The 26,071-nt window shown below is 47.2% G+C and overlaps 1 protein-coding gene across 2 annotated transcripts in view; it reads right to left on the bottom strand.

Moving 5' to 3' along the window:
• srgap2 (SLIT-ROBO Rho GTPase activating protein 2) overlaps window positions 1-26,071 on the bottom strand; it is a 253,415-nt gene that overhangs the window by 25,982 nt on the left and 201,362 nt on the right. For both annotated transcript variants that reach the window (XM_059653296.1, XM_059653297.1), the window contains exons 12-18: window positions 25,135-25,165; window positions 23,951-24,011; window positions 19,880-19,957; window positions 18,371-18,505; window positions 8,509-8,614; window positions 5,773-5,997; window positions 4,730-4,809 (exon numbers count right to left, since the gene is read on the bottom strand). In XM_059653296.1, coding sequence (XP_059509279.1) covers window positions 4,730-4,809; window positions 5,773-5,997; window positions 8,509-8,614; window positions 18,371-18,505; window positions 19,880-19,957; window positions 23,951-24,011; window positions 25,135-25,165 — 716 coding nt within the window. The remainder of the gene's footprint in view (window positions 1-4,729; window positions 4,810-5,772; window positions 5,998-8,508; window positions 8,615-18,370; window positions 18,506-19,879; window positions 19,958-23,950; window positions 24,012-25,134; window positions 25,166-26,071) is intronic.

Genomic DNA, 26,071 nt, shown 5'->3' with positions numbered 1-26,071 from the left:
GGATTCTATGATATCTGGTCAGCATGGGCAAGTTGGACAGATTTTTAGACAAGAAATGAATCAAGGGTTATGGAGACAGGCAAGGAAGTGGAATTGAGGATTATCAGATTAATTGTGAATTCACTGAATGTCAGAATAGAGTTGATGGACTGAATGGTCTCGTTCTGCTCCTTTGCCTTATGGTCCCTGCTTCTTTCTTATTGTCATCTTCTCTCTGACTCTGGACTGGGCTGGACTGTCCCTGATGTTGCGCTCTTTAGGTTGGCGCATCTCAATTTAAGAATGATTTCCCGAGAAATGCCCTTTTCCCCTTTCATGTATGAACTGATCGTCACTGAACCAAGAGCTCTCTACAAGAAGCTCAAGGCTGGGGCAGTGGAAGACCTAAGTGACATCGCAGGTGGTTATGTAAGGAACCTGTGCTCCCAGCTCACTTAAAATTACAATTGCACAGTCTCAATTCCTGGAGGTGTACTCCGCACAGAGCAACTATGCCTATAGCTGGATACATGGAGACAAACACCTGGCTTGCTCAGGAAGCTGATAAAGCTCAGGACATTGTACCATTTCACAGCCACAGGTTCTGAGGCTGCATCACCATTGTCCAATGCCATCTCTGCCTTTTTACCTGTTACCCGTCTCCCAGCATCAGTACACAAACCTGTAACTTCTGCTGAGATTTCCCACCCTGGGATACTGGAGGGGTGCTGTACTAGAGGTACTGTCTCATTGCAGGAAACTAGGTTAAACATTGAAATGTAAACACAAGTCATTCCCTGTGAGTGGAGCAGCCTGAACCCATTGCCCTCAGGTTCTTGGCTCAGTTTCACTGAAAGGTTTAATCTAATGGCAACTGATTTGCACACACTCCTCACTTAAAGCAGCAATAAACTCTTCCTGACAGCACACCTTTGAAGATTTTCCCCTTTGTTTTTGTCGATATTTAGAAGTTGTCTTCAGTGGGTAAATGGCCTCTATTTAATTTCATGTGCTTCTCATGTGGGTCATTATTTTAAACTTCCCCACCTAATTGTGAATCACACCCCCTTCAAAAAAATTCAAAAGAATGATTCGGGGTCACAGTAATGTAAGTAACAGGGAGCCATTCAGCCCATCAACCTTCTCTGCTATTTAAATCTGATCACGGTTGTTCTATACCCCATTCCACTGATCTGTATCCTACAGAACCTGGTGTTAAGAAAAGTTAATTATCTCAGTTTTCACTTGATCCTGGCACCTCTGATCTTTTAGAGGCTGCAAAGGGGAGACAGTGACTTGAGTTCTTTTACCACTTCAGTTCTGCTCTTTTACAGATAAAACCCATATCAAACATGCAGGCTCACAGACCGGGAAATTCTCTCAGATAATCTCCTGCTTTCAGGAACATTGGCAGGAAAAGTGGGAGCCGATTCCAAGAATTTCTGACAATCACACCTGATGTCCTTCTCATTGGCTTCCACTGGCTACACAACTCCAATAACTCCTCGCTCCGGATCGCCACGCTCACATCGGAAGTTTCCCCTGCAGGAAATGTGGGGAGCAGTGGGATTTGTTCCAGGCTATCAGCAAAGACACGATGGGCCAAATGGTCTCTCGTAAGGTGACTGTCGTGTGTGGGTTGGGCCAGTGGACAGTGAACTGCTTGATGGATGTGGGTAAGTCATACATTGGGTTCATGTACAGAATAAGGAGATCATTGAACTGCATCACGCACAGCAGCTATATAAATAAGTGCAGGCCGTGAGACTGACTAACTCCTTGCATCATTGCCAGAACCTGCAGTTTATTTAGGTTTATAAATGGCATGCAGTCTGTTCCCTCAGTTGCAATGAAACTGGTGCTAAGCAGAAAGGAGAGTGAAGTAAAATTTACCAAACTCGCAGATATTCACACAGTGTCTCTGTTATCCTATTTATGCTATAGAACATACTCTGGTTCGGAAGTGAGCAATCCCTGTCAGCAATCCCTTCTCTCCTAGCTTGCAGAGTCCTCTTTAAGGAATAAGAACAGCACCAGGACATTGCACAATACAGCTGTCGTACGGACAGAAACATACAGGCCATCCCTGCAGACAGAGTCGGGGCAGATGAAGGAGAGTGGTGACTGGTCTCGATATGTCTATTTTTGGGGTTGGCAAATCAGCAACAGTGACCACAATCCCTGATACATAGCCTCAGAATGCAGCACATGAATGGCAAGTGTGGAGAAATCCTGTGATGACTAACAAAGATGAATATCCTGCAGCAACTCATTAGATTGACAGTTTGCAAAGTTGCTGCTGTGATGAAACACTACAAACATCAACAACTCCCAAAGAACTCTTGTAAATACCAACAAACCCAGGGACCATCAGTAAATATTCCACCCAGCCAACACTCATACCAGGATCTGCTATATCAGCCTCACTGATCCAGAGGCACTATTCAGGGCTCATATTTTCCACATAATTTAGGATACCTTACATTCAAAATGATGTGTAAAATACATAATATAATTTGGATCCACAAAGCCTGTTTCACATAGAAAACATTGCAAGTTACTTCAAAACTGGGACAGTCAGCAGAGCTTAATGAGAAACTAGGAGAAAATTATTGCAGATGCTGGCATCTGTACTGAATGATGGAGATCACAGCAGGTCGGACAGCATCTATGGACAGACAGCAAGTTAACATTTCACGTCCAGATGACGCTTCATCAGAACTTAAGTGAAATCTGGAGGGGACAGCATTTATAAAATATTTGGGAGGGAGGGTGGCAATCATGGGTGTAGAGTGCTGGTGGAGAAAAGATTAAGTGATCGCAATGTGAGAATGGCAAAACAATGGTGTGTCCAACTAACAGACCTGAAAGTGAAGACTGACCTGTTGAAGGGTTTCGGCCCAAATTGTTTACTGTTCCTTGGATGCTGTCTGACCTGCTGTGTTTTTCCAACCTCATACCAATAGACTCTGAAACAGTGGGCAGACCCATTAGGGTTGGGGAAGAGGAGAGAGGGCACGGTGACAAAGAATATAACAAGTAAAGCTAAAAGAAAGGAAAGAAATGGGAGTCAGTTCACAATTCAAAAGTGTTGAATTCAATATTAAGTCCACAAGGCTGTAAAGTGCCTAGTCTGAAAATGAGATGTTGCTCCTCCAGCTTGCTCTGTAACTCATGGAGTATGCCGAGGACCGACATGTGGGCATGTGAGCATGTCACTGTGTTGAAATGACTAGCTACAGGAAAGAATGACCTGAACTATCAACATCTTTTCTCCACCAGTACTCTACAGCCCACTGTCATCACACCTCCCTCACCACCAACTATCGCATAAATGCTGCCCCCTCCACACATCGCTCCAGCTCTGATGAAGAATTATCTTGACTCAAAACATGAGGGTAATGAGAATGCAGCTTCGACAAGATGCTTAATGTTCAACACCATCCAGGACAAAACAGTCCCCATGATCAGCATCCATCCACTACCTTCAATATTCACTCCTTCCACCACTGACACTCAGTAGCAGCAGTGTATACCGTCTACAAGATGCACTGCAACATGTCACCAGTCTCCTTAAACAGCATTTTCCAAATCCACAACCACTTCCACCTAGAAGGACAAGGACAGCAGCTACATGGGAACACCACTGCCCTGCAGGTTCCCATCCAAGCCATTCACCATCCTGACTTGGAAATATACACATGTAGTTGGTTCTGAATAGTCACAGGACCCAAAATGTTAACTTTGCTTCCTCTCCATAGATGCTGCCAGACTTGCTGAATTTCTCCAGCAATTTCTATCTCTGATTTATAGCAAACTTTGTTTTAACCAGCACGTTATGAACTGGCAATCCCGATAAACCGGCAAAAGTTTTATACCTGGAATACTGGAAGTTTACTGTATTATTGTGATGTCTGAGTAGTCAGTTGAGGGTGTGAATGAGGAAGCTCTCTGCTGCTAAGTTTTATTTAAGGCTATGTTGCATTATTATCTAAGTGATTTACGCTGTAAATAAAGTATAACTGTGATGCATATAGCCTCTGCATTACATTTCTATTCCTTTGTGTGTGTTTTTACACTGATTATGTGGACCTCTTCTTTATCTGGAATATTTAATGAGCCAGTACACTCCTGGTCCTACAGGCGCCAGTTAATAAAAAGTTTGCTATACATCTAGCTCCACTTGAATTCAATGTTTTAGCCCCAATTACATTCTGTAGCAGAGAATTCCACAGGCTCACCACCCTCTGGGTGGAGATCTTTCTCTTTGTACCAGTCCGAAATGGCCTACGCTATATCTTTAGATTGTGACCCCTAGTTCTGGACATCCTGGTTATTGGAAACATCTTTCCTGTGTTTACCTTGTCTAGTCACTTAGAATTTTGTAGGTTTCAACGAGATCCCCCTTTAACTATGTGGCCTAAAGCCTTTGAAATGGGGACATGAGATAGACAGAGAGGCTTACTGTACAAAAGCAGCAATGGCATGGGAGTCTTTCCCTTTTCAGAGACTCCATCAAATGTTACATCATTTCCAGCTAAACCTCCAGCTAATATTTTGAAATACTTCACTGAGCGACGCTGCAAAGTTGATTTTCAGCCCAGGGTCCAAGTCTATCGCTGTTTCCAACTGCAAACTGGCGATTACCCAGGTCATAGCGCTCCCCTGTGCCTTTCCCCTGGGGTTCCCTGCATCTCCAAGGAGCCCAGCCCTTCCTCTGTGGATGTGAGTATAAAAACAGACAACGTACCGTCTTCACTTGTATGAGGTTCTGTTCCAACATCTTGCACAACATCTTCAGCCGAGGCAGGGTCTCCATGAGGGCTCTCACTGAGACAGGAAGACATTTAGAAATGTGAATGAGGTAGAATCCAAACCTGTTTTATGAGTGTGGGTGGACTGGTGAATGTGCGCAGGTGGTGCACATGCATGTGTGTCAGGGAGGGGTTAGCTGCGTGTTGGGGAGGAATGGGGTCTCTTATCCATCAGGGCAGTCGGAGTGAGTGTGGCTAAGGTGGAGGCTTTATGGGCCTTGAACCACACTGTTGATGGAGAATATGTCAACAGGCAAGGAGGCCAGGGGAGTGAGATTGGGAATCAGAGAAAGAGAGAGAGATCAGGAAGAGGGTGGAGTGGACACCAATGGAGAAGGATGGAAGTTGAGGCTGGAGTTTGGCGGGGAATGACACTGAGTTAATTCTACATTGTAGAGAATAATATCATTAGGTCCCAACTTCTGAATGTTAAAGTGGCTGGTCTTCTGTGGGAGTGCTGTTAATTACATAAACTGAGGCAGTAAGAAGAAAAACGATGAAGGGACTGTGGTTTGGACCAGAGGAGGGAAATGTTTCTAATTTGAACCTAGCCTTTGTTCACCTGGGGCCAGCTGCCTCACCTCACCCTGCGTCCTCCAACCCTCAGCCATCAGAGGCATAGATAGAGTAGACAGCCAAAGACTTTTTCCTAGGGTGGAGGTAGCTATTACAAGGGGGCACAATTTTAAAGTGAGTGGAGGTAGATACAGGGGAGACGTCAGAGGTAGGTTCTTTACTCAGAGAGTGGTCGGGGCATGGAATGCATTGCCGGAGAGGGTAGTGGAGTCGGCCTCATAGATAGGCATAGGGATGATAGTATAATGTAGGGGTGGAGGTTAGATAGACCTTAAGATTAGGGTAAAAGTTTGGCACAACATCGCGGGCTGAAGGGCCTGTACTGTGCTGTACTGTTCTATGTTCTATCCCCTGCCTCTGCAGGGACACAGAGACACGCACAGACACACGTGGGAAGACTCACCAGTAATCCTCTGCTGTGGCCCCCTTGTCATACACAGGCCCATCCAGCTCCTTCGGTCCAGGGAAGATGCTGTCATGGTGCAGGATGATAGATTTGATGAGTTCATTAACATGAGCCTGACAAGAAACTTGGTCATGGCCTTCGGGCACTGACATCAGAGTGGGTCCAAAGCAGATTGCCAGGTTATATGGGTCCATCATGTTCTCCTCACTGAACTGCGACAAGCTTCACAGAAAGATACAAAACCTTCACTCTCTCTGAAAATGACACCACTCCATCAGCAAAGTAAACTCCTGTATATGAAAGGTAAATGTTTCCCCTGGTTGGGCATCTCAGAATAAGGGGAGTGCCAGTTAGGTCCAAGATGAGGAGAATTGTCCTTTTACTGAGATCTTTGAGGTTTGGTTTTTGAGTATGTTTAAGGTACACTTTGATAGATTTCTGATTCCCAGTGACATACAGGGTTACAGGAATAGGGTGGGTAAAAGGCTTGAAATGCTTGATCATGGGTGATTATATTGAATAGAGGGGCAGGCTGGATGGGCTGAGTGGCCTCCTCCTGATCAGATATTCCTATTCTGGCCCGTGATAAGTTTGCTTAACATCGAGGCCTTACACTTCCTGCTAAACATTATCATCAGGGCGGGGGAAACTCTTCAGGAGTGGCATTTGAACTTATAAAGGTTTTTATGGTCACAATATAATTTTTTCTTTGTTCTTTCACAGAAACTGATTGTCATTGGTAAGGTCAGCACTTGCTGTCCCTTCTAATTGATCTTGATCTGTGAGGCTTACTTGGTCATTGCCATGGCCGGAATTGCTGTGGGCCTGGAGTCACATGTAGGCCAGATCAGATAAAGATGGTAGATTTGCTTCCCTACAGGACATTGGTGAACCAGATGGGTTTTTACCACAAGGTCATCACCAACTGAGACATGTTTTTAATTCCATGCTTATTAACTGAATCAGGTGCCATGCTGGGATTTGAAACCTTGTCCCCAGGACATTAGCCTGACCCTCTGTATTACTGATATAGTAACAAAATGGGAACACCACCACTGCCTGAAGACCTGTCCGATCTCTTCAGCAGAGGAAAAGAATCCCATGGTACAACTTCAAAGAACGGGGGCATTTCCCCCCGTGTCCTGGATATTTCTCCCCTAATTAACATCACTTGAAAATGATTCTCTCTTCATTGTCAGCATGCTGCTTGTGGGAGCCTGCTGTGCACAAGTCAGCTTACATTAATCGCAGACAACAATTCATTGACTTAAAGCACTGGGTGATGTTGTAGTAACATCAGTGGGAACACACTCAGAGCGGAAATGCATTCACAGCACAGAAACGCACTCAGGACTGGGAAACACTTTTGGAGTGGGAATATGCTCTCAGACTGGAAACACACTCACAGAGCTTGAATACACCAACAAGTGGAAACACACTCATGCACCGGGAACATGCTCACAGACTGGCAACACCACTTACGGAGCGGAAACACACTCACAGAGCAGGAACACCACTCAGCATCTCAAGAGTACAAATGCTGCTTGGCCTGCTGTGTTCATCCAGCTCCACACTTTGTTATCTTGGATTCTCCAGCATCTGCAGTTCCCATTATCACAGGAACACCATTCAGACTGGGAACACCCTCACAGAGTGGGAGAGCTCAGGAATGGAGATGGGGAACACTACTTGGAGAATAGGAAGACTGTTAGAGTCAGGGAATACAGCTCATAGACCAGGACCACTGCTCGCAGATGGGGAACACATCCTCAGACAGTTGATGTGGCAGAATGAGCTCTAAACAGGTGTGATCAGAGTGCTGGTCCCGATTAGCTATGTAAGAATGGGGAGGGACTGGCAAGAGACAGGCAAGGGATTTGGGGTGTGGAGGGAAGGGCAGGGGAAGGAAGGCCATTGGAGCCTAGTCCTCTGTGTGGAAATTACCATGTGTTGTGGATGTATATGTTGTGACTGAGGGTGAACCCTGTCAATTTTGTTCAGCTGTTTCTGTGTTCAGTTCCTGCTCTCCAGTGGTGCCTCACTGTGAGAGAAGAGAGTGCAAAAACACAGGGCCCCAGTTGATATCATCAACCCATTTTCCCTTCTGCAGGAAATGTGATAAGGATGAAGCCATTTTCCCCTTAGACACTCCCAGGATTGGTACAGTACGGGTTTAAATAAGGACCAGTTAATTTATTTCTGGTATAGGTAGTTCAATCAGGAATTTTGGAACGGAAGATTTGAATTTTACTAAATAGACAATCCCAAACACACTATTCATAATTATGTTACTGACTGTCCAACAGTGCGGCACTCCCTCAACACTGACCCTCCGACAGTGCGGCACTCCCTCAGTACTGACCGTGCTATGTTCCCTCAAGCCTGTGAAATACTAGTCTACATTGCACTGACACGCTGCAGTGGAGTGTTTTTGGAAGTTTTCCGAATGAGATTGCTTTGACGGTTAGACTTAATAAATGTTATATAGCTTGTCAAGTCATGGAATAAGAAATTCTGTTTCAACTGTGCACAGATGCTGCTGTTTGCCCCCAACTCATAGGATTAGAAGGATCCCAAACCAGGCAAGGAATGGTGTGTATTAGGAATGGTGGCGTTGATGAGAGAGAAGTTGTCTCGTTAATATGAGATGCTGGATGTCAGGCAGCGTGATATGAAGACAAGAGAGCGGAAACAGTTTCTAGAGGCTCCTGTGAGACACTCATTAATACTCACTGACTAAGGAAGGCAAACAGGTAACGCATCATGATGATGGTGGGTTTTGGCAAACACAGGAGAACTTTACGGATTTCCTGAGCTCGTTCAGTGAGATTTTCAATTGCTGCAAAAAGTGGGAACAAGAAACGCATCAGGTCAAACAAAATAGTCCGCAGAGAACCTCCCTTCTCCAGATCCCAGCCTACACTCTCCCTGGAACAATCCAGTGCTCAGACCACTGAGGACTAGTTACCTCACCCAAGGTACACTTTTCATGCCAAAGACCAAATGTAAATCCTGCCCCAGATGATTGGTACAGTTGGACATTAGCCCCTCCTCACTGACGGGCCAGTCGGAATAGATTTCTTTCAATTTGCTCATGGGGTGTAGGTGTCACTGTCTGGGCCAGTATTTATTGGGCAGACAGCAATTGAGAGAGAATCACATTGCTGTGAGTCTGGAGTCACATGTAAGCCAGACCAGATGAGGATTCTGTCTCTAAATGATGTTGGTGAGCCATATGGACATTTTTTATACATCAATTGACTATGGTTACATGGTCTCCATTGAAATTTTTTAATCCCTGATTTTCTGAGAGGGTAAATTTCATGGTGGCAATTGAATCCATGGGGTTCAGGATTACTAATCCAGTGACATTAGCAAAGGTTCACCATCTTCCCACATGATGATCCAGAGAGATTGGTTTTTCTCTATTACTGTGGTGAACAGAATACAGCTGAATAAGCCTGAAACTGAGAGATCTGCTGAAGGAACTCAGCTTCAGTCTGTGGAGTTCAGTATCAATGGGAAATACCCAGCTAAGGAGGGGAGGAGGCAGAATATTAAATATTGTGTTTCCGACTGCACACTGTCTACACAGAAGTAACTGCAGGATGGCAGAAACCTGATGTTTCTTCACAATCTCCAGTCTTGGAAAGGTGCCATTTTTAAGGTATCAGACCCTGTGTAAATGCCTGTCACGTCCTCCTCAAATCTTTTTGACCACTGTCCACATTCTGTAATCACCTCATTTCTTTTAACTACAGGAGGGGTCACAATCACTTGAATCTCACATTTAACAGAATCCAGACCAATTCCGAAGGCAGGTTCACAGCAACATTCTGCATGAGCCAAGTCTTCCTATGTAAACTCTCCACTGTTATTCAGCTTGTTTCAGGTTTCAATCATCAAAAACTAAACCAACACGTTTGCTTTTCCTTTTCTTCCCAGACCCCTGCTCAATGATTCCTTCACATCAACAGACCATTGGCTTCATTCTCAAATTTAAGCTTTTACCCTTTGCTATTGCATTCTCGCTCATTTTTTTCCCCACTGGCTCACAGGAATATAGATAAAATGACAAGATAATTATGATTATTTTTGGACTGTTGTCAGCCAGCAGAGGAAAGATGAAATACAAGCTGATTGTTCACTGCCTTCACTCTCACTGTTCCTCCAATCATGGGAATTCACGGCTATTTTAAACTTATATTTGCTTTTAATTATTCTATTTTCTTTACTCCTTGTGAGGGAGGGCTGTTGTGGCACAGTGGTAATGCACCAACTTCTGAGCCAGAAGGCCTAGGTTCAAGACCCACCTACTCCAGAGATATGTAATAACATCTCGCTGAACTGGGGTCAATTCAGTAGATATCTACCCCTCATGAGGGCTCCTGTGCTGCAGTAGTGACTCTAGCTCAGAGTCACAAGGCCTGGGATTGAGTCCCAGAGGTGGGTACTAATGTCCAAACAGGCATCTACGCCTTGAGAAGCACCAGCTTGAAGTTCACTGCAGCAGTTGAGACTATAATCTCTAATTTTACAGAGGCTCAAGTGATGTCCTACTCTCACTGTTGATGCTGTAGAGTTTAAAGACACATTATCTTGTCAATCGATTATGATGGACAATCAGAAAACTGGGATTTCACAGCTCTTCAACTGACTGTCCGTTATGTGTGAATTCTGACAGTGAGTGATGGCAGCTCACTCAACTCCGGAATGTCAGAGACAAATACAGAAGCAGATCCCCGGCACTCCATTATTGGTTGAAGATTTCTCTGTTGTCTTAATTGCCCCCAGCTCTGTAATCTCCTCTAGCTCCAAATTCCTTTGACAGCACTCCTCCAATTCCTGAATCATGCTGCATTCCCAAATTGTTCACCATTCTACCATTGGTGGCTTTGCCCTAAGCCCTGGAATTCCCTCCCCCTTTCACTTCTAGCCAGCAGACGACGCTGCCTAAATGTGCCTCAAACCTGATTCAAATCTTTTCATGTTTACCCAAATAGTGGGTGAAACACAGACACACTCAGTACCTGCTGATCTCCAGGACAGTTCTGGACCTGCTCAAGGGAGCTGGAAATAATGATGTACAGAAAGCAACAATGCAACACAGTGGTCCTTTACTTACGTAACCTATAACTCATTCAATGTCATACCCCAGTGTCATATTTCCATTAAAGACTGCCTGAAACCCAGCTCACTGACTGAATTTTAATCGCCTGTCTAAGCTTCTCATTCGAGTTTGCTCATGCTACTGTGGTTCTTATCGCTGCGCTTCAGCTCTGAGGAAGAGTCATCGAGATGTGAAACGTTAGCTTGCTCTCTCCATGGATGCTGCCAGACCCGCTGTGAACTCCAGCACTGCTTATTACCACTGCATTAAAGGTGCTGCAAGAAACAAAGTTGTTGTCACAAGCTGTTTATACGTTTGGACAGGAGTTTGAATCCTTGATAAGGTAGCGACTCAACAAATGGCTTAAAGTAGCAAATTAGGGTAGTGATTGGGAACGTGGGCTAAATAAGCTGATGTCCCCGGAACTGCTCCCAGAAAGCCCGTATCAGATGTGGGTGTTGATGCAAAGCCAGGTGGACCTCAGAGAATATGAGTTCCCTGATCGGGGCAGTTAATCTGGTTCAATCAGGGATCCCTGGCTGACAGGTATAAACAGGAGTGTCAGAGATTCTGTTCACTCTGAGAGCTGGCTCTGAGGGAGCTGGATCTGTGCCAAGGACTCTCCACTTCTAAATAAAGCGTGACATGGTGATGGGATACCGGCCCCTGTGGAGTTATCTCTAATTGCCTAATAATAGTGTCTTACTTGGCCATTTCAGAGGGAAATAACATTGTTGTGGGTCTGGAGTCACCCAAAGTCTACAGCAGGTAAGGAGTAGGGGCTGATAGTGCATGTGGAGGATATGTTAGGGAGGTAAAGGCCAGACTGAGGGTGCCAGGAATGTGAGAACGCTGTGAGCCTGGTATTAGGCCTTACCCTTCTTTCTCAAAAACCCAGTGAGTGTGGGAGGTGCGATGGTCCCATGATGGTGGGATCAAACATAGGTTGGGTTAGGGTTTGCTGGGATTGAAACGGTGGGGGTGATGGGGAATGGAGCAGAGTTGACTAGGCCAGCAGATGAAGAGGGCTGCTCACTCGGTGTGGAGGGAAAAGTGAAGTTGCTGGTGGGAGTAGGGAGAGGTGATGTGGAGTATTCATGTGAATTAAGTTAATATGGGAGTAGGAAGTGCCTGGAGCTCAGACTGACAGTCAATGTTCCTCACAGTGGTGTGGGTGGGAGGTGGAAGACTGTAGATTCTGTGCTTAACATCTGCTTGTCGCTTTGTGTCTGAAATGGGTACAGAATCTGAGCTCAGAGACAAGTGTGGGTTCAGGAAGAAAAGGGTCTGGTCCCATGACCATTTCCATCAGATGCCTGGGGAATGTAATCTCTGTCTTAGATCTGGAATTAACCAGTCAGAACCTTAAAACCCAATGGCCTCAATGTGGACTTTACAAGCTTCAAAATCACCCCACCCCCCTCCCCGATCTCATCCCAAGACCACCCCCACTCTTGTCCCCACCTCCTTGACCTCTCCGTTTTTCTCCCACCTATCCGCTCCTCCCATCTCATTGAACAAGCCCCGCCCCCACTTCCTACCTACACTCACCTCTACTAGCCTCATCCTCACCTCCTTGACCTGTCCGTCTTCTCTCCACCCATCTGTTCCACTATCTACCTTCTATCACTGCCCCTCCTCTCTCTATTTATTTGAGTCCCTTTACCCTCCTTCATTTCTGAAGAAGGGTCCAGACCCAAAACATCAGCTTTCCTGCTCCTCTGATGCTGCCTGACCTCCTAAAGAAATCAAGATAACAAAGCGAACGCCCTTGACCGCGTCTCCCGTATTTCCCGCAACACATCCCTCACACCCCGCCCCCGCCACAAACGCCCTAAGAGGATCCCCCTCGTTCTCACACACCACCCTACCAACCTCCGGATACAACGCATCATCCTCCGACACTTCCGCCATTTACAATCCGACCCCACCACCCAAGACATTTTTCCATCCCCACCCTTGTCTGCTTTCCGGAGAGACCACTCTCTCCGTGACTCCCTTGTTCGCTCCACACTGCCCTCCAACCCCACCACACCCGGCACCTTCCCCTGCAACCGCAGGAAATGCTACACTTGTCCCCACACCTCCTCCCTCACCCCTATCGCAGGCCCCAAGATGACATTCCACATTAAGCAGAGGTTCACCTGCACATCTGTCAATGTGGTATACTGCATCCATTGTACCCGGTGCGGCTTCCTCTACATTGGGGAAACCAAGCGGAGGCTTGGGGACCGCTTTGCAGAACACCTCCGCTCGGTTCGTAATAAACAACTGCACCTCCCAGTCGCAAACCATTTCCACTCCCCCTCCCATTCTCTAGACGACATGTCCATCATGGGCCTCCTGCACTGCCACAATGATGCCACCCGAAGGTTGCAGGAACAGCAACTCATATTCCGCCTGGGAACCCTGCAGCCATATGGTATCAATGTGGACTTCACCAGTTTCAAAATCTCCCCTTCCCCTACTGCATCCCTAAACCAGCCTAGTTCGTCCCCTCCCCCCACTGCACCACACAACCAGCCCAGCTCTTCCCCCCCCCACCCACTGCATCCCAAAACCAGTCCAACCTGTCTCTGCCTCCCTAACCGGTTCTTCCTCTCACCCATCCCTTCCTCCCACACCAAGCCGCACCCCCAGCTACCTACTAACCTCATCCCACCCCCTTGACCTGTCCGTCTTCCCTGGACTGACCTATCCCCTCCCTACCTCCCCACCTATACTCTCTCCACCTATCTTCTTTACTCTCCATCTTCAGTCCGCCTCCCCCTCTCTCCCTATTTATTCCAGCTCCCTCTCCCCATCCCCCTCTCTGATGAAGGGTCTAGGCCCGAAACGTCAGCTTTTGTGCTCCTGAGATGCTGCTTGGCCTGCTGTGTTCATCCAGCCTCACATTTTATTATCTTGGAATTCTCCAGCATCTGCAGTTCCCATTATCTCCAAGATAACAAAGCGTGCAGCTGGATGAACACAGCAGGCCAAGCAGCATCTCAGGAGCACAAAAGCTGATGTTTCGGGCCTAGAACCTACATCAGTCTAGGCCCGAAACGTCAGCTTTTGTGCTCCTGAGATGCTGCTTGGCCTCCTGTGTTCATCCAGCTTCAAACTTTGTTATCTTGGATTCTCCAGCATCTGCAGTTCCCATTATCTTCTAAAGAAATCAATTAGTTTCAACTCAGAGATAATGGGGACTGCAGATGCTGGAGATTCCAAGATAATAAAATGTGAGGCTGGACGAACACAGCAGGCCAAGCAGCATCTCAGGAGCACAAAAGCTGACGTTTCGGGGGCTCTGATGAAGGGTCTAGGCCCGAAACGTCAGCTTTTGTGCTCAATTAGTTTCAACTGTTAGCCCCAGGCTAGAAGAGTAGAATACACACAAATTGAAAAAGGGGACGAGAGGGTAGGATAAAACACAGTGGGGAAAGAGAGGCAGAAGAAGGGAGAGTGGGGGTGGAGGGAGAGAGACAGGGAGAAAGATAGAGACAATGCAATGGGATAATGAGAATGTGAGAAATAGTGCAGGGGCATCAAACAGGAAAGAATGAGAGAGAAAAGGGGATGAGATGCAGAAGATATGATACAAGCTGGTGGAGAGAAGGAAAAGTGAAGTGGAGAGAGTGGTGGGGCTGCAGAAAGAGAAAGAGAGACAGGCAGACAAAGAAAACTCGGGAGCTCAAAGGATGAAATAAAATCTCAGAAAGCAGAGATCTAACAGCAGATTGTGTTCTGATGAAGGGTCTAGGCCCGAAACGTCAGCTTTTGTGCTCCTGAGATGCTGCTTGGCCTGCTGTGTTCATCCAGCCTCACATTTTATTATCTTAGCAGATTGTGTTGGATCCCTTTTCCTTATTTAACATCAAAAAATAAAGTTAAGGGAAAATTCCAAAGTGTAACTTCAGCACAGACTGTGTGGGGGATTTCTGTCCAGGTCACATAGCTACGTCACATCGGTTAACTGAGATAATGGACTATCCTGAACACAGTTCCCCTTCAAGTATGTATCTTCCAGTGGAGCAAGTGGGCTCGGAGCCCTGAGCTGCTGACACATTTACTCTCGTCATCTCCAGATGGTTCCAGTTCTCAATCAGCAGTCTCCATCCTGTCACTGGGAGAATCGCCCAGCACTGACTGCACACAGACTCAAGTTTCGACAGCTGTTCGCCTTGTGCTTTCTGGCTTCAAAGACACAGGGAAAGTCTCTTATTACAGCTAATCTAGTGTGTGTACCTTTTTGTAATTTCCTTGAAGATCTGCTCCTTTACAGCTTTCCCTCGAATCAGTGACCTAGAGGCTACGCTGAGCAACACAACTGCACCCATCTAGTCGCCCACTTCTAGCCAAATCAATTTTGTCGTTGCATCCTCTGGGACATCATCTCTCTCCAGTATCATAATGTTCTCCTTAATCAATACTGCCACTATTTCCAATCTTTCAGGAATACCTTGTATCCAGGGGTTTTTAATATCCAAGGCCTCACCAATCCAGGTCTCATGCTTACCTGTAACTTCATATTTGCAGGTTGCCATTCGTGCCTGTAATTCACCAATTTTACTGACCAAGCTCTGTCACTTCACATAACTGCACAGAAAGTTCGGTTTAGACTCCTCTTCCTTACTCTGACCCAACCGATTAACATGCTGTTATCTACTACAGTGCTACTGATCTCTCCTGAATATTTTGTGCAGTGTTGGTATTCCTTTCTGATACTATTGTCTAGTTCACACTCCTGCACTAGCAAAACACCCCACGCAGAACTCAGTCCCAGCTCTATTTTGGTGGCACCCATGCGCCTGTAGATGTCCCATCTCTCCCAGCACCGACCCCAAAACCCCAGGAACCTAAAGCTCTTCCTCCTATTCCAACTTCCACACATTCACCTGTCCATCTTCTCTCCTACCAATCCACCCCTCCCATCCCACTGACCAATTCCCCCCACTCCCGATCTGGACTCACCTATCACCATCCTGCCTATCTTTCCCAGTCCTACCCCTCCTCTCAATTTATTTCCCAGGTCCCCTCCCTCTCCCCATTTCTGAAGAAGGGTCCCGATCTGAAACATAAGCTTTCCTGCTCCTTCTCATGCTGCCTGGCCTGGTGTGTTCCTCCAGCTCCATACCGTGCTGCTTCAGTATTAGTTGCCTGTTTCTGTACTCACGTGTGCCTGGTACTCAGAGTATTTTGGAGATTCTTATTTTTGACATCCTGCTTGCTAATCTTCTACTTTGTTCCTTAAAATTCTGACTGCAGGACCAGATTCCTTTCCCCATGTTGGTGGCTTGAATAAGGACTGTTTGTTGGCTGATCACTCTCCATCTCACGGTGATGTGCAACTGCTCATTGACATCTTCTTTGGCTATTTGGTCCATTTTGACTACCTGATGGTGTCTCCTTTTCCATTCCAACTCCTACACTGGGTGGGCGGGAATGACCACACCTACCACAGCAGGCTGTGCACACACACACAGCTCTCAGACTCACTGAAACAGGCACACCAGCTGCCTCTAAAATTCCACAATCCACTACAACCAACAACACCTCTCACACTCAGATAAAACAAAGAAACACACAGAAACTCAGCAGGTCTGTGGAGAGGAAAGGCAGAGTTAATGTTTCGGGTCCAGAGACCCCAAAGGGGGCTGAGTTTCTCCAGCAATTTGTTTTCATTTGCTGGACAATTTGTTCTTGAGCTCTCACACAGTGCACACTCTCTCAGGTTACTGATGCTCTGCTGTCCTTACGTTTGTCAGTTAGCTCTTAGCCACTGAGAAAAAAGAAACTTCATTAACTCTTACAAACTTTACAACTATTGATAAACTTTACTAATATTGATAAATCCTACTAGTGATCAACACAGTTCACTGGTTTAAATAAACTGTATTTCAAACAAGATAACAGCCATCAGCTCCTCATTTGTTTCATATCTTAACAGTTATTTTGGTGTAATTTTGAAACTGTCGACAGTAGAGGTGCAGTTTCTAACCCGTAACACTCATATTCTTGTTTCCCTGAGAAGTTCCACCTCTTTTCCCCCCTTCCCACATTAGGCTCTGACTAGTTACAGGTGATAGTACCGCTGCCTGCTGGTCTGACCAAACTCTCGGCTTCTTTTCCGTGCTGACTTTAACCCCAACTGCTCTAAATGAGACACTGCAGCAACTTAATCTCAACTTGCCCAATTCCCAACCCTCATGCCTCTTCATTGTAAGTTACCAATGCCCATCGGAGCAGGCTGTAAGGATCTAGCTACAAGATTGGATCATTCCAGAAACTCCGGACTCTCAGTAATATTCTAAAATCTTACAGGAACAAAAACAGAAGTTGCTGGAAAAGCTCAGCAGGTCTGGCAGCATCTGTGAAGGCAAAAACAGAGTTAACAGGGTCTGAGGAAGGGTCACCGGACCCGAAACGTTAACTCTGTTTTTCCCTTCATAGATGCTGCCAGACCTGCTCAACTTTCCCAGCAGCTTCTGTTTTTGTTCCAGATTCACAACATCCGCAGTCCTTTTGGTTTTTACCTAAAATCCTACAGCACAGGAGGTGGCCATTCAGCATGTCCTGCCTCTGCTTGCCCTTCTGAAGAGCCATCCAATCAGTGCCATCCTGCTGCCTCTTTTCTCCACAACTCCCTTTCAATGGTTTGTATGGAATCTGTTTTCACTGCCCGTTATTCCAGGAGCACATTCCAGATCACACTAAGTCATTGGAAGGAAGTAATTCACCCTATCTCTGGTCTGGGTGTTTGTCATTTATCTTAACTCTGCTTCCTGTGTTTACAAATCTTTCAGTCAGTAGACATAAGGGAGGTTGAGTGCAATGACTCTGTACTTTAAATGGAGTTTCTCATTGGGAGATATAGTTCTTTACCAAGTTTGAGAAGGAAGGCACTGAGAGGCTATTTCCCCCTCAACAGAAAGTCCAGAGGTAAGGGAGAAATTTGTTCACTTACTGTTGTGAGCCTTTGAGATAGAGGCAGACAGACCCTTGGACAGTGAGAGGAATAGGAGGATTGGGCAGAGTAGGGAAAGGTGAGGCTGAGGATCAGCCTGGAGTAAAAAGCTAAGAAGCAGGCTACAGGGGCCTACTCCTGAGACTTCTTACACTTTTTTTCAAGTCAATCAATCCCTGAAATCATTTTGATAATCTTTATTAAATCTTCCTAACCTTCCGACTCCAAGGAGAACAATAACAAATTCTGCAATCCTTTTATCTCACCACCAGTCATGATAAAGCCAAGCCAATGAGAATGAAGGATGAAGTTTGCCTCCAGGTATTGAACGGGTTAACCTTTCTAAACAAAGTCAGATGTAATGCAATGTTGCACGCTGCCCCTTGACAACCCCTCTCTCTTCCATTCAGTCTTCAACCCTCCCTGAGCAATCACTTTCCAATCCATACAACCCATTGGAATCGGGGACAGCTACAAGCTGTTCAGATCCAGAGAAGGGGGAAATAAAACCCAAAGCCAGCACTAATCCAACTTACTGACACAGGAAATTAGGTCGTGGAAAATCTCTTTGGGGAAGAGCGGGCTGGCCAATCCTCTGAAGTGTAGCTTCAGCACTCCTGCTATCGAGTCCATATCATGGTCATTCTGATCTCCCGCCAAGGGGTCCTCACCTACATTCATCAACATTGACAGAACAAAACAAAATGAGGATGACTGCACAGTTTGAACCTGGTTTACTGTTGACACTTGGGAGATTAAAATCTTCCAAATTAATTCTCCATCTGGATCCAGCAGTTTCCTTATATATCCTACTTGAAAAGATATTGGGGCACCAGTAGGGGAAGGGAAGGGGTTTTGGGGATGGGTTTGCTGTATTTTTCTGAATAACCACTTTCAATATCCTGATAGTTACCATTAACCCGAAACTAAACTGGACCCGCCACATAAATGCAGTAGCTACAAGAGCAGGTCAGAGGCTAGGGATACTGAGGCAAGTAACTCACCCCTCCAAAGCCTGTCCACAAGGCACAAGCCAGGAGTGTGATGGAATACTCCCCACTTGCCTGGATGGGTGCAGCCCCAATAACATGTAAGAAACTCAATACCATCTAGGCCAAAGCAGCCTGTTCAACTGGAGCTCCATGTAACACCCTAAATATTTACTCCTTCCATCACTGACACACTGGGAGCATTGTGTTCCACCTGGAATGAGCAGTACACAAGTCACCAAAGCTCCTTAGACAACACCTTCTAAACCTATCACTACTTCCATCTAGAAGGACAACAGTGGCAGATACATGGAGACACGAGCCCTTCCAAGCCACTCACCATTCTGCGTTGGAAATATATCACTGTTCCTTCAGCTTTGCTGGGTCAAAATCCAGGAACTCCCTCTCTAAGGACATTGTGGATCTATCTAGAGCACTTGGACTGCAGCGATTTAAGAAGGCAGCTCACCACCACCTTCTCAACAACAGCGAAGGATGGGCAATAAATGCTGGGCCATCTTACATGCTATCAGAGCTGCAGGTATCCATTATTTAGTATCCTGTGCATTAGAGACGGCCATTTGTAGCAAACACCAGGTTCAACCCAATGGTGATGCCTTTTGGTTGTGACACTGCAGGCCCTGGGAGAGTGTTGGAAAAGTAGATCACCGTGGAACACCAGCACCTCACTGAGACAGTCTCCTAACACAGCTGTGTTGGGCACAGTGACTTGGGTAAATGAGTGGTGATATTGATGGGGAGGATGCTGAGACCCACTGCGGGCTTGTTTCAGTGTCAGACAGACTGAAAGGTACAGAAGGGTCTCAAAAATCCACAATCCAGGATTCCCTCTCTGCTGATGTCCCCCAGTCTGCAGTCTACACACTCCCTAACTGTTCAGTGGCCAAGTCAAGCTGTTTAATCTCTCATAAAAACCACAGTTCCAGGGAAGAGAATGCTGATAGCAGGAATCCCTTTGACTGAAATTAAAGGGGGGTATGGTTCAGAATGAATACAGCACAGGATTACTGAAGGAAAATTCATTCCAGCACTCACCGCGCTCAAAGGCATTTTTGATATCATTCACTTCAATCTGTGATCCTGACACTCGGAAAATTCCTTCGTGCTGCAGCCCTGTGAGTAAGAATATTTCAATAAGAATTAGGATCAAGAATATCACATCCAGCGCCCAGAGAAAGGCATTTCTTACATCACCATCCTAACATATCACAGCTGCCCCCATTCCTGACAGGCTACGGACTGGGCCAGCAGACACCCAGCGGTGGGGTGCGACTGACACGCAATGTCACGCTCAGCCTACTCACTTCTTCATTCTTCACACCCGTCACACCCAGCCCGCACGCCCCTTCACACCCGGCCCGCAAACCCCGTCACGCCCCGTCACACCCGGCCCGCACGCCCCTTCACGCCCGGCCCGCAAACCCCGTCACGCCCAGCCCGCAAGCCCCGCCACGCCCAGGCCACACGCCCCGCCACACCCAGCTCACACACCCCGTCACGCCCCGTCATACCCAGCCTGCAAACCCCGTCACACCCAGCTCACACACCCTGTCACGCCCAGCCACACCCAGTCCGCACGGCATGTCACACCCAGCCCGCACGCCCCTTCACACCCAGCCCGCTAACCCCGTCACACCCAGCTCATACACTCCGTCACACCCAGCTCACACACCCTGTCACACCCAGCCCACATGCCCCGCCACACCCAGCCCGCATGCCCCATCGCACCCAGCCCGCACGCCCCGTTGCACCCAGCCCGCACGCCCCGTCGCACCCAGCCTGCACGCCCCGTCGCACCCAGCCCGCACGCCCTGTCACGCCCCACCACACCCAGTCCGTGCGCACCGCCACACCCAACCCGCACAGCACGTCACACCCAGCCCGCGCGCCCCACCAAACCCAGCCCACACGCCCCGTCACACCCAGCCCACACACCCCGTCATGCCCCGTCACACCCAGCCCGCACGCCCCGTCGCACCCAGCCCGCACGCCCTGCCATGCCCCGTCACACCCAGCCCGCACGCCCTGTTGCACCCAGCCCGCACGCCCTGTCATGGCCCTTCACACCCAGCCCGCACGCCCCTTCACACCCAGCCCACACGCCCCGCCACACCCAGCCCGCGTGCCCCGCCACGCCCCGTCATACCCAGTCTGCAAACCCCGTCACACCCAGCTCACACCCCGTCACACCCCGCCTGCACGCCCCTTCACATTCAGCCCGCAAACCCCGTCACACCCAGCTCACACACCCCGCTGTCACGCCCCGTCACACCCAGCCCGCATGCCCCTTTACACCCAGCCCGCACGCCCCATCACACCCAGCCTGCACGCCCCGTCGCACCCAGCCTGCACGCCCTGTTGCACCCAGCCCACACACCCTGTCATGGCCCTTCACACCCAGTCCGCACGCCCCACCACATCCAGCCCGCACTGCACGTCACACCCAGCCTGCACACCCCATCACGCCCCTTCACACCCAGCCTGCAAGCCCAGTCACACCCAGCCTGCACGCCCAGCCACACCCAGCCCACATGCCCCTTCACACCCAGCCCATTCACCCTGTCACACCCCTTCACAGCCAGTCCGCACGCCCTGACACACCCCAGCCCGACTAACAACTATTCTCCCTCCCAGTCTGATCGTTATCAACTCTTTGTCTGTCCAACTGCTCTTCTCTCTTTGGGCTGTATCCTATTGTTTACTTCCTATACCAACCACCTCACCTATTTTCTGCATATAAACTGACATTTTCCCAGCCACCATCAGTTCTGAGGAAGGGTCACCAGACCCAAAACGTTAACTCTGTTTTCTCCCTCACAGGTGCTGCCAGATCTGCTGAGTTTTTCCAGCAACTTTGTTTTTGTCACAGAATATGACTGTGATTTCCACATGAACATTAAGGTGCCCCATTCACTGTCAGTGGCTGGTATTTTAATTAAATACTGGAACAGGAAATAGAACGACTCCCTCAGCACCAAGCCCTGTTACAACCTCAACACTGAGCTGCTCCCCTCCCTCAGAGCGCTCCCGGTCGTACATACATCTCATTGTTTCCGAGGACAGGCACTCAGCAACCACAGCAGCACTGAGAGTGTTCCCTGTCACCCTGTATGGATCGGGGTCGCATACAACGATAGGGGCCCATTACAACATCAAGCTGGGTGTGGATACACCAAACTAACAATCAGAGAGTGCAACAGCTGATTCACGGCTAAAAGAAAATGTCTTTTAAAAACAGACAAGTAATAATAGAGTTGCCTGAGGAAAGATGGGACCAGTGAAGGGCTGAAAGATGGGGCCAGAGTGAAGAGATTAAATATGTGTTTGTATCTCTTTTCATCTGATGGTAATGCGGCAGGTGAAGGTGCAGCTACTGAATAGATTGAAGGTAGATAAAGGATTAGTTTAATAATTGTCTGTCCTCAGCGTTTAAAGCTACTGGGTGCGGGGCAAATGTATCCTTGGTTATGACAGAAGTAAGTCTGGGGGTTATGTACGTGCAGGCCTCAAGCTACAGCTCTCCTCAGGAGCGGGGTTTGCCAGAGGGCTGGGGCATTCTAAAAGATTGGGGAATAAGAAAACATTCGGCAGGTTCAGGCCACCCAAGTGTAGCGGGGCGGGAGAGAGATCAGGCCAAGTGCAGGAACACAGATTAAGCTCTCGTGGGGAAAGCCCAGCATAGAGTGACTACTGGCCCTTGGCTAATGCAGGACTGTAATTTGGAACTTTTTGTTTCTTATTTACTACTTTATAAGAGAAGAACTATAATGTTGAACTTATTTCTGTTTTTCCTACTTTTAACCAAAGACTTTGTACCTAGGTATCTTGGACCAAAGATGGTGCCTTGAATGACAACATTATACACTTTCCGCTGTACTCCTGGATCCCTGAACATGAGTACACGTGACAATAAAACTTAATTTTAATAATGTCAGTCCTGGGCAAACATCCCACACAGCCCCAATGGGAATGAATAGCTTCCTGCAGCGTTATCACCGATTCTGTAATGTCGGGGCTGGGAGATGCTGACAACGCTCCAGAGCAAAATGAGTCAGCATTTGTCGAGGTTCTGAGTGAATAATGGAAATGCAGTATAGATTTGCTGAAGGCAGATTGTGTTTGACCAATTCAAACAAGTTCTTTAATAAAGCAACAGAGAGTATTGATGAGGGCAATGTGACTGATGTTATGGGCTTTCAAAAGGGCTTTTACACTGATTGATTTGTGTGATGAGGGCATCACTGGCAAGGCTGGCATTTGTTGCCCATCCCTAAGTGCCCTTGAATTAAGTGGTTGGCTCAGCCATTTTGGGGGACCATCAACGGTCATTGCTGTGGGTCTGGAGTCACGTGTAGGACAGACTGCGTAAGGAGGGCAGATTCCTTTCCCTAAAGGGTATCAGCGAACCAGATGGGTTTGTACAATACAGAAATAGTCACTGAGATGGTTTTTAATTCCAGATGTTTATCGAATTCAAATTTTACCATCTGCCAAGGTGGGACTTGAGCCCATGTCCTAGGAACAAATTAATATGTTTACATTAATAGAGGGCAGAATTTCTGCGCAATAATTTGTGAAATACTGATGAGGGCCCAGTGGAATACTTGGTACAACCCTGGACACATTTAGGAAGGAAACCAATATTTTGGAGAGACAGAGACAATGCAAGAATGATTTAGTCAAATGACCATAGGTGTCAGTGACCCTTAGTTACGCAGACAGACAGCAGAAACTGAGGCAGAGCAGAAAAGATTATGAAAGGATTTTAAAACATTGTTCAAAATGATGAATAGCCCTGTAGGAATGAATCAGGAGAAGCTGTTTCTAGCAGCAGGATGGTCAGGAATCAGAGATTATAGATCAAGGGGATTAGTAAATCAGAGGTGAGAACAGAAATATCTTTTCATTTAGCAACCACACTGTCTGAAGAGCTGTCCAAACAGGTTCAATGACAACTTTCAAAAGGGAATGGAATAAATCCAGGTGAATGGGGCAAAAGGAGGGGTGCAGGTTTAACTGGGACCCTGGGCTACACAGCGCTATGGGCTGAACAGTCTCCCTTTCTCAAAATTAATCCATCATTTTATGAAGAGGTCTTGCACGTACCATGTCGGCTGATGAAACGGATGCAGCTTTCCACCACAAGAGGAATGATCTGATTGCCATCCTAGAAACAATGAAACAGAAATAAGTAGCAGCAAGGAGTCCTCACCCTGAAGTTTATACAACTGACTCTCCAGCTACTTTCAATAAATTCCAAATCCATATAAATAATAAAACAGTGCAGGAGTATTATCCCTTGTGTCTCTACAGGATTTACTGATCTCCAATAGAAACCGACAATTTTAAATTCACCGGCCTTGCGACTACAGTCTGCCCACCTACTGCTCACAAATCTGAAGGGAGGACTGTCCATTGCCTTTCACAGTCTTTAGCAGGACTAATGGGTTGTCTAATAGTCAATCACTTCCTCAACCCTAGTGGCTAATCTCTCTCATATCTGTTCTTATGTTCTCTCTCTGTCATCTTTCCATCTCGATAGTGACAGTATCTCCTTTTCCAAATCTTCTCAATGAATCTTCTCAACTGATTCCAGCTCGACATCTCAATCCCAAGCACTCGTCCTATTCCTTCTGTCCTCACTGTGCTGAGATCAGGAGCTGTCCTTCCCTCTCTTACCGCAGCTCATTTGCTTATTGAACCACAAAACTGTGCCATGTCTCCATCGGTTTCTACCCTCCCATTACAATGAGCCTTTCCAGCAATGTAACTTACTGCCAACTCTTTGTTCTTCCCAACCTTGATGTGACCTTCATCACATCGTTCCATCCGTCTTCAGAGGTAAGGCTGAATGCCCTCTTCACACCGACCCCCGCAAACACGTTAATATCTGGTAGACTATGCCCCCTTCCCAGACCAATGTTTGTTATCGCTAACAGAATGCACTGTTTTCGTAACAAGGTGTCAGCAGTGACTGGCTGGGGCTTTTTTGGCAAACGCTGTCTACAAATCCCGACTGTTCAGCAAGGCAGCCAGAAGGGAAAGGAGGGATGTCTGTTTGAACGTTAGAATGTTCTGTCTGGTAAAGCAGGCAGTCGAAGTCAGCAAGGCAGAATGGAACATCTTTGGAGTCACGAGAGAAGCTGTGTACAAATCCTGATGGTGGTGTGGGGAGACTCACTGGTCTCCCAGGAGCCATGTCTAAATGTTTGATACTCAGTCTGGTCCTGATGATGCAATGGGGACAAGCAGTTTAATGGAGAATATAAGGATCTGTGCTGGGAGGTTACCTGTTTCCTCACACTGGAATTCCATCGTCCACTACATGGGGAAGGGCGAAAGAGAAGAAATAAAGAGTTAGCCACAGCAAAGTAAACACTGGACACAAACACTCAATTTCACCAACCCACTACAATCAAACTGAATCAAGCCCATGTAACTGTGACTATGTCAATGAAGAATGTACTAAAATAACCCTGACAGCACAAAGTGCGATCATCAATAAAACCTGAACTCTTGAAGCAGGCATGGCCAGCCCCGAATACTGACTGCAGTGCCCAATTCCTGACAGCTGGAGATTGGCGGCATCACCCTTTCACCTTGGCCCAGATATCCAAGAGGAATGAAGGAACAGGGGGAAATATTGACTCCTGTGCACATGTTTCAGCAGCATTCAGCATAAACAGCAGGGCGGTTAGACTCACCCCAAACACCAGCCTGGATCCCCTCAGGTCAGATGAAGGTTTATTCAGGATAGAGCCTGAATACATCATGTAAAAAGGATTGGCGCAGCATATGGCCTGGATACTAGGACTGGTTCAGCCAAAACTCAGTTTTGTTTATTATAGGTTTTAGTGGAAAACTGTGTCCTGTTTCTCGAACCGTGTCAAGTGTTTCTACAACCGTATCTGTGTCTATAACTGTGCTCATGTGTCCAACTGTGGCCGATGTCTCGATAACTACACCGAGAGTCTGTATAATTATATCAGTGTCTAGAACAGTGTCCAGTCTCTATAACCGTGCCCATATCTACAGCCGTGCCCATATCTATAACCGTGCCCGTGTCTCTATAACCGTGCCCGTGTCTCTATAGCCGTGCCCGTGTCTCTATAACCGTGCCCATATCTATAACCGTGCCCGTGTCTCTATAACCGTGCCCGTGTCTCTATAACCGTGCCCGCGTCTCTATAACCGTGCCCGTGTCTCTATAACCGTGCCCGTGTCTCT

Source organism: Stegostoma tigrinum, chromosome 21 (genome assembly GCF_030684315.1).
Source record: "Stegostoma tigrinum isolate sSteTig4 chromosome 21, sSteTig4.hap1, whole genome shotgun sequence".
NCBI classification, from domain to species: Eukaryota; Metazoa; Chordata; class Chondrichthyes; order Orectolobiformes; family Stegostomatidae; genus Stegostoma; species Stegostoma tigrinum.
Note: the sequence above shows the minus strand (reverse complement) of the source record. Positions and strands in the feature narration are given on the sequence as shown.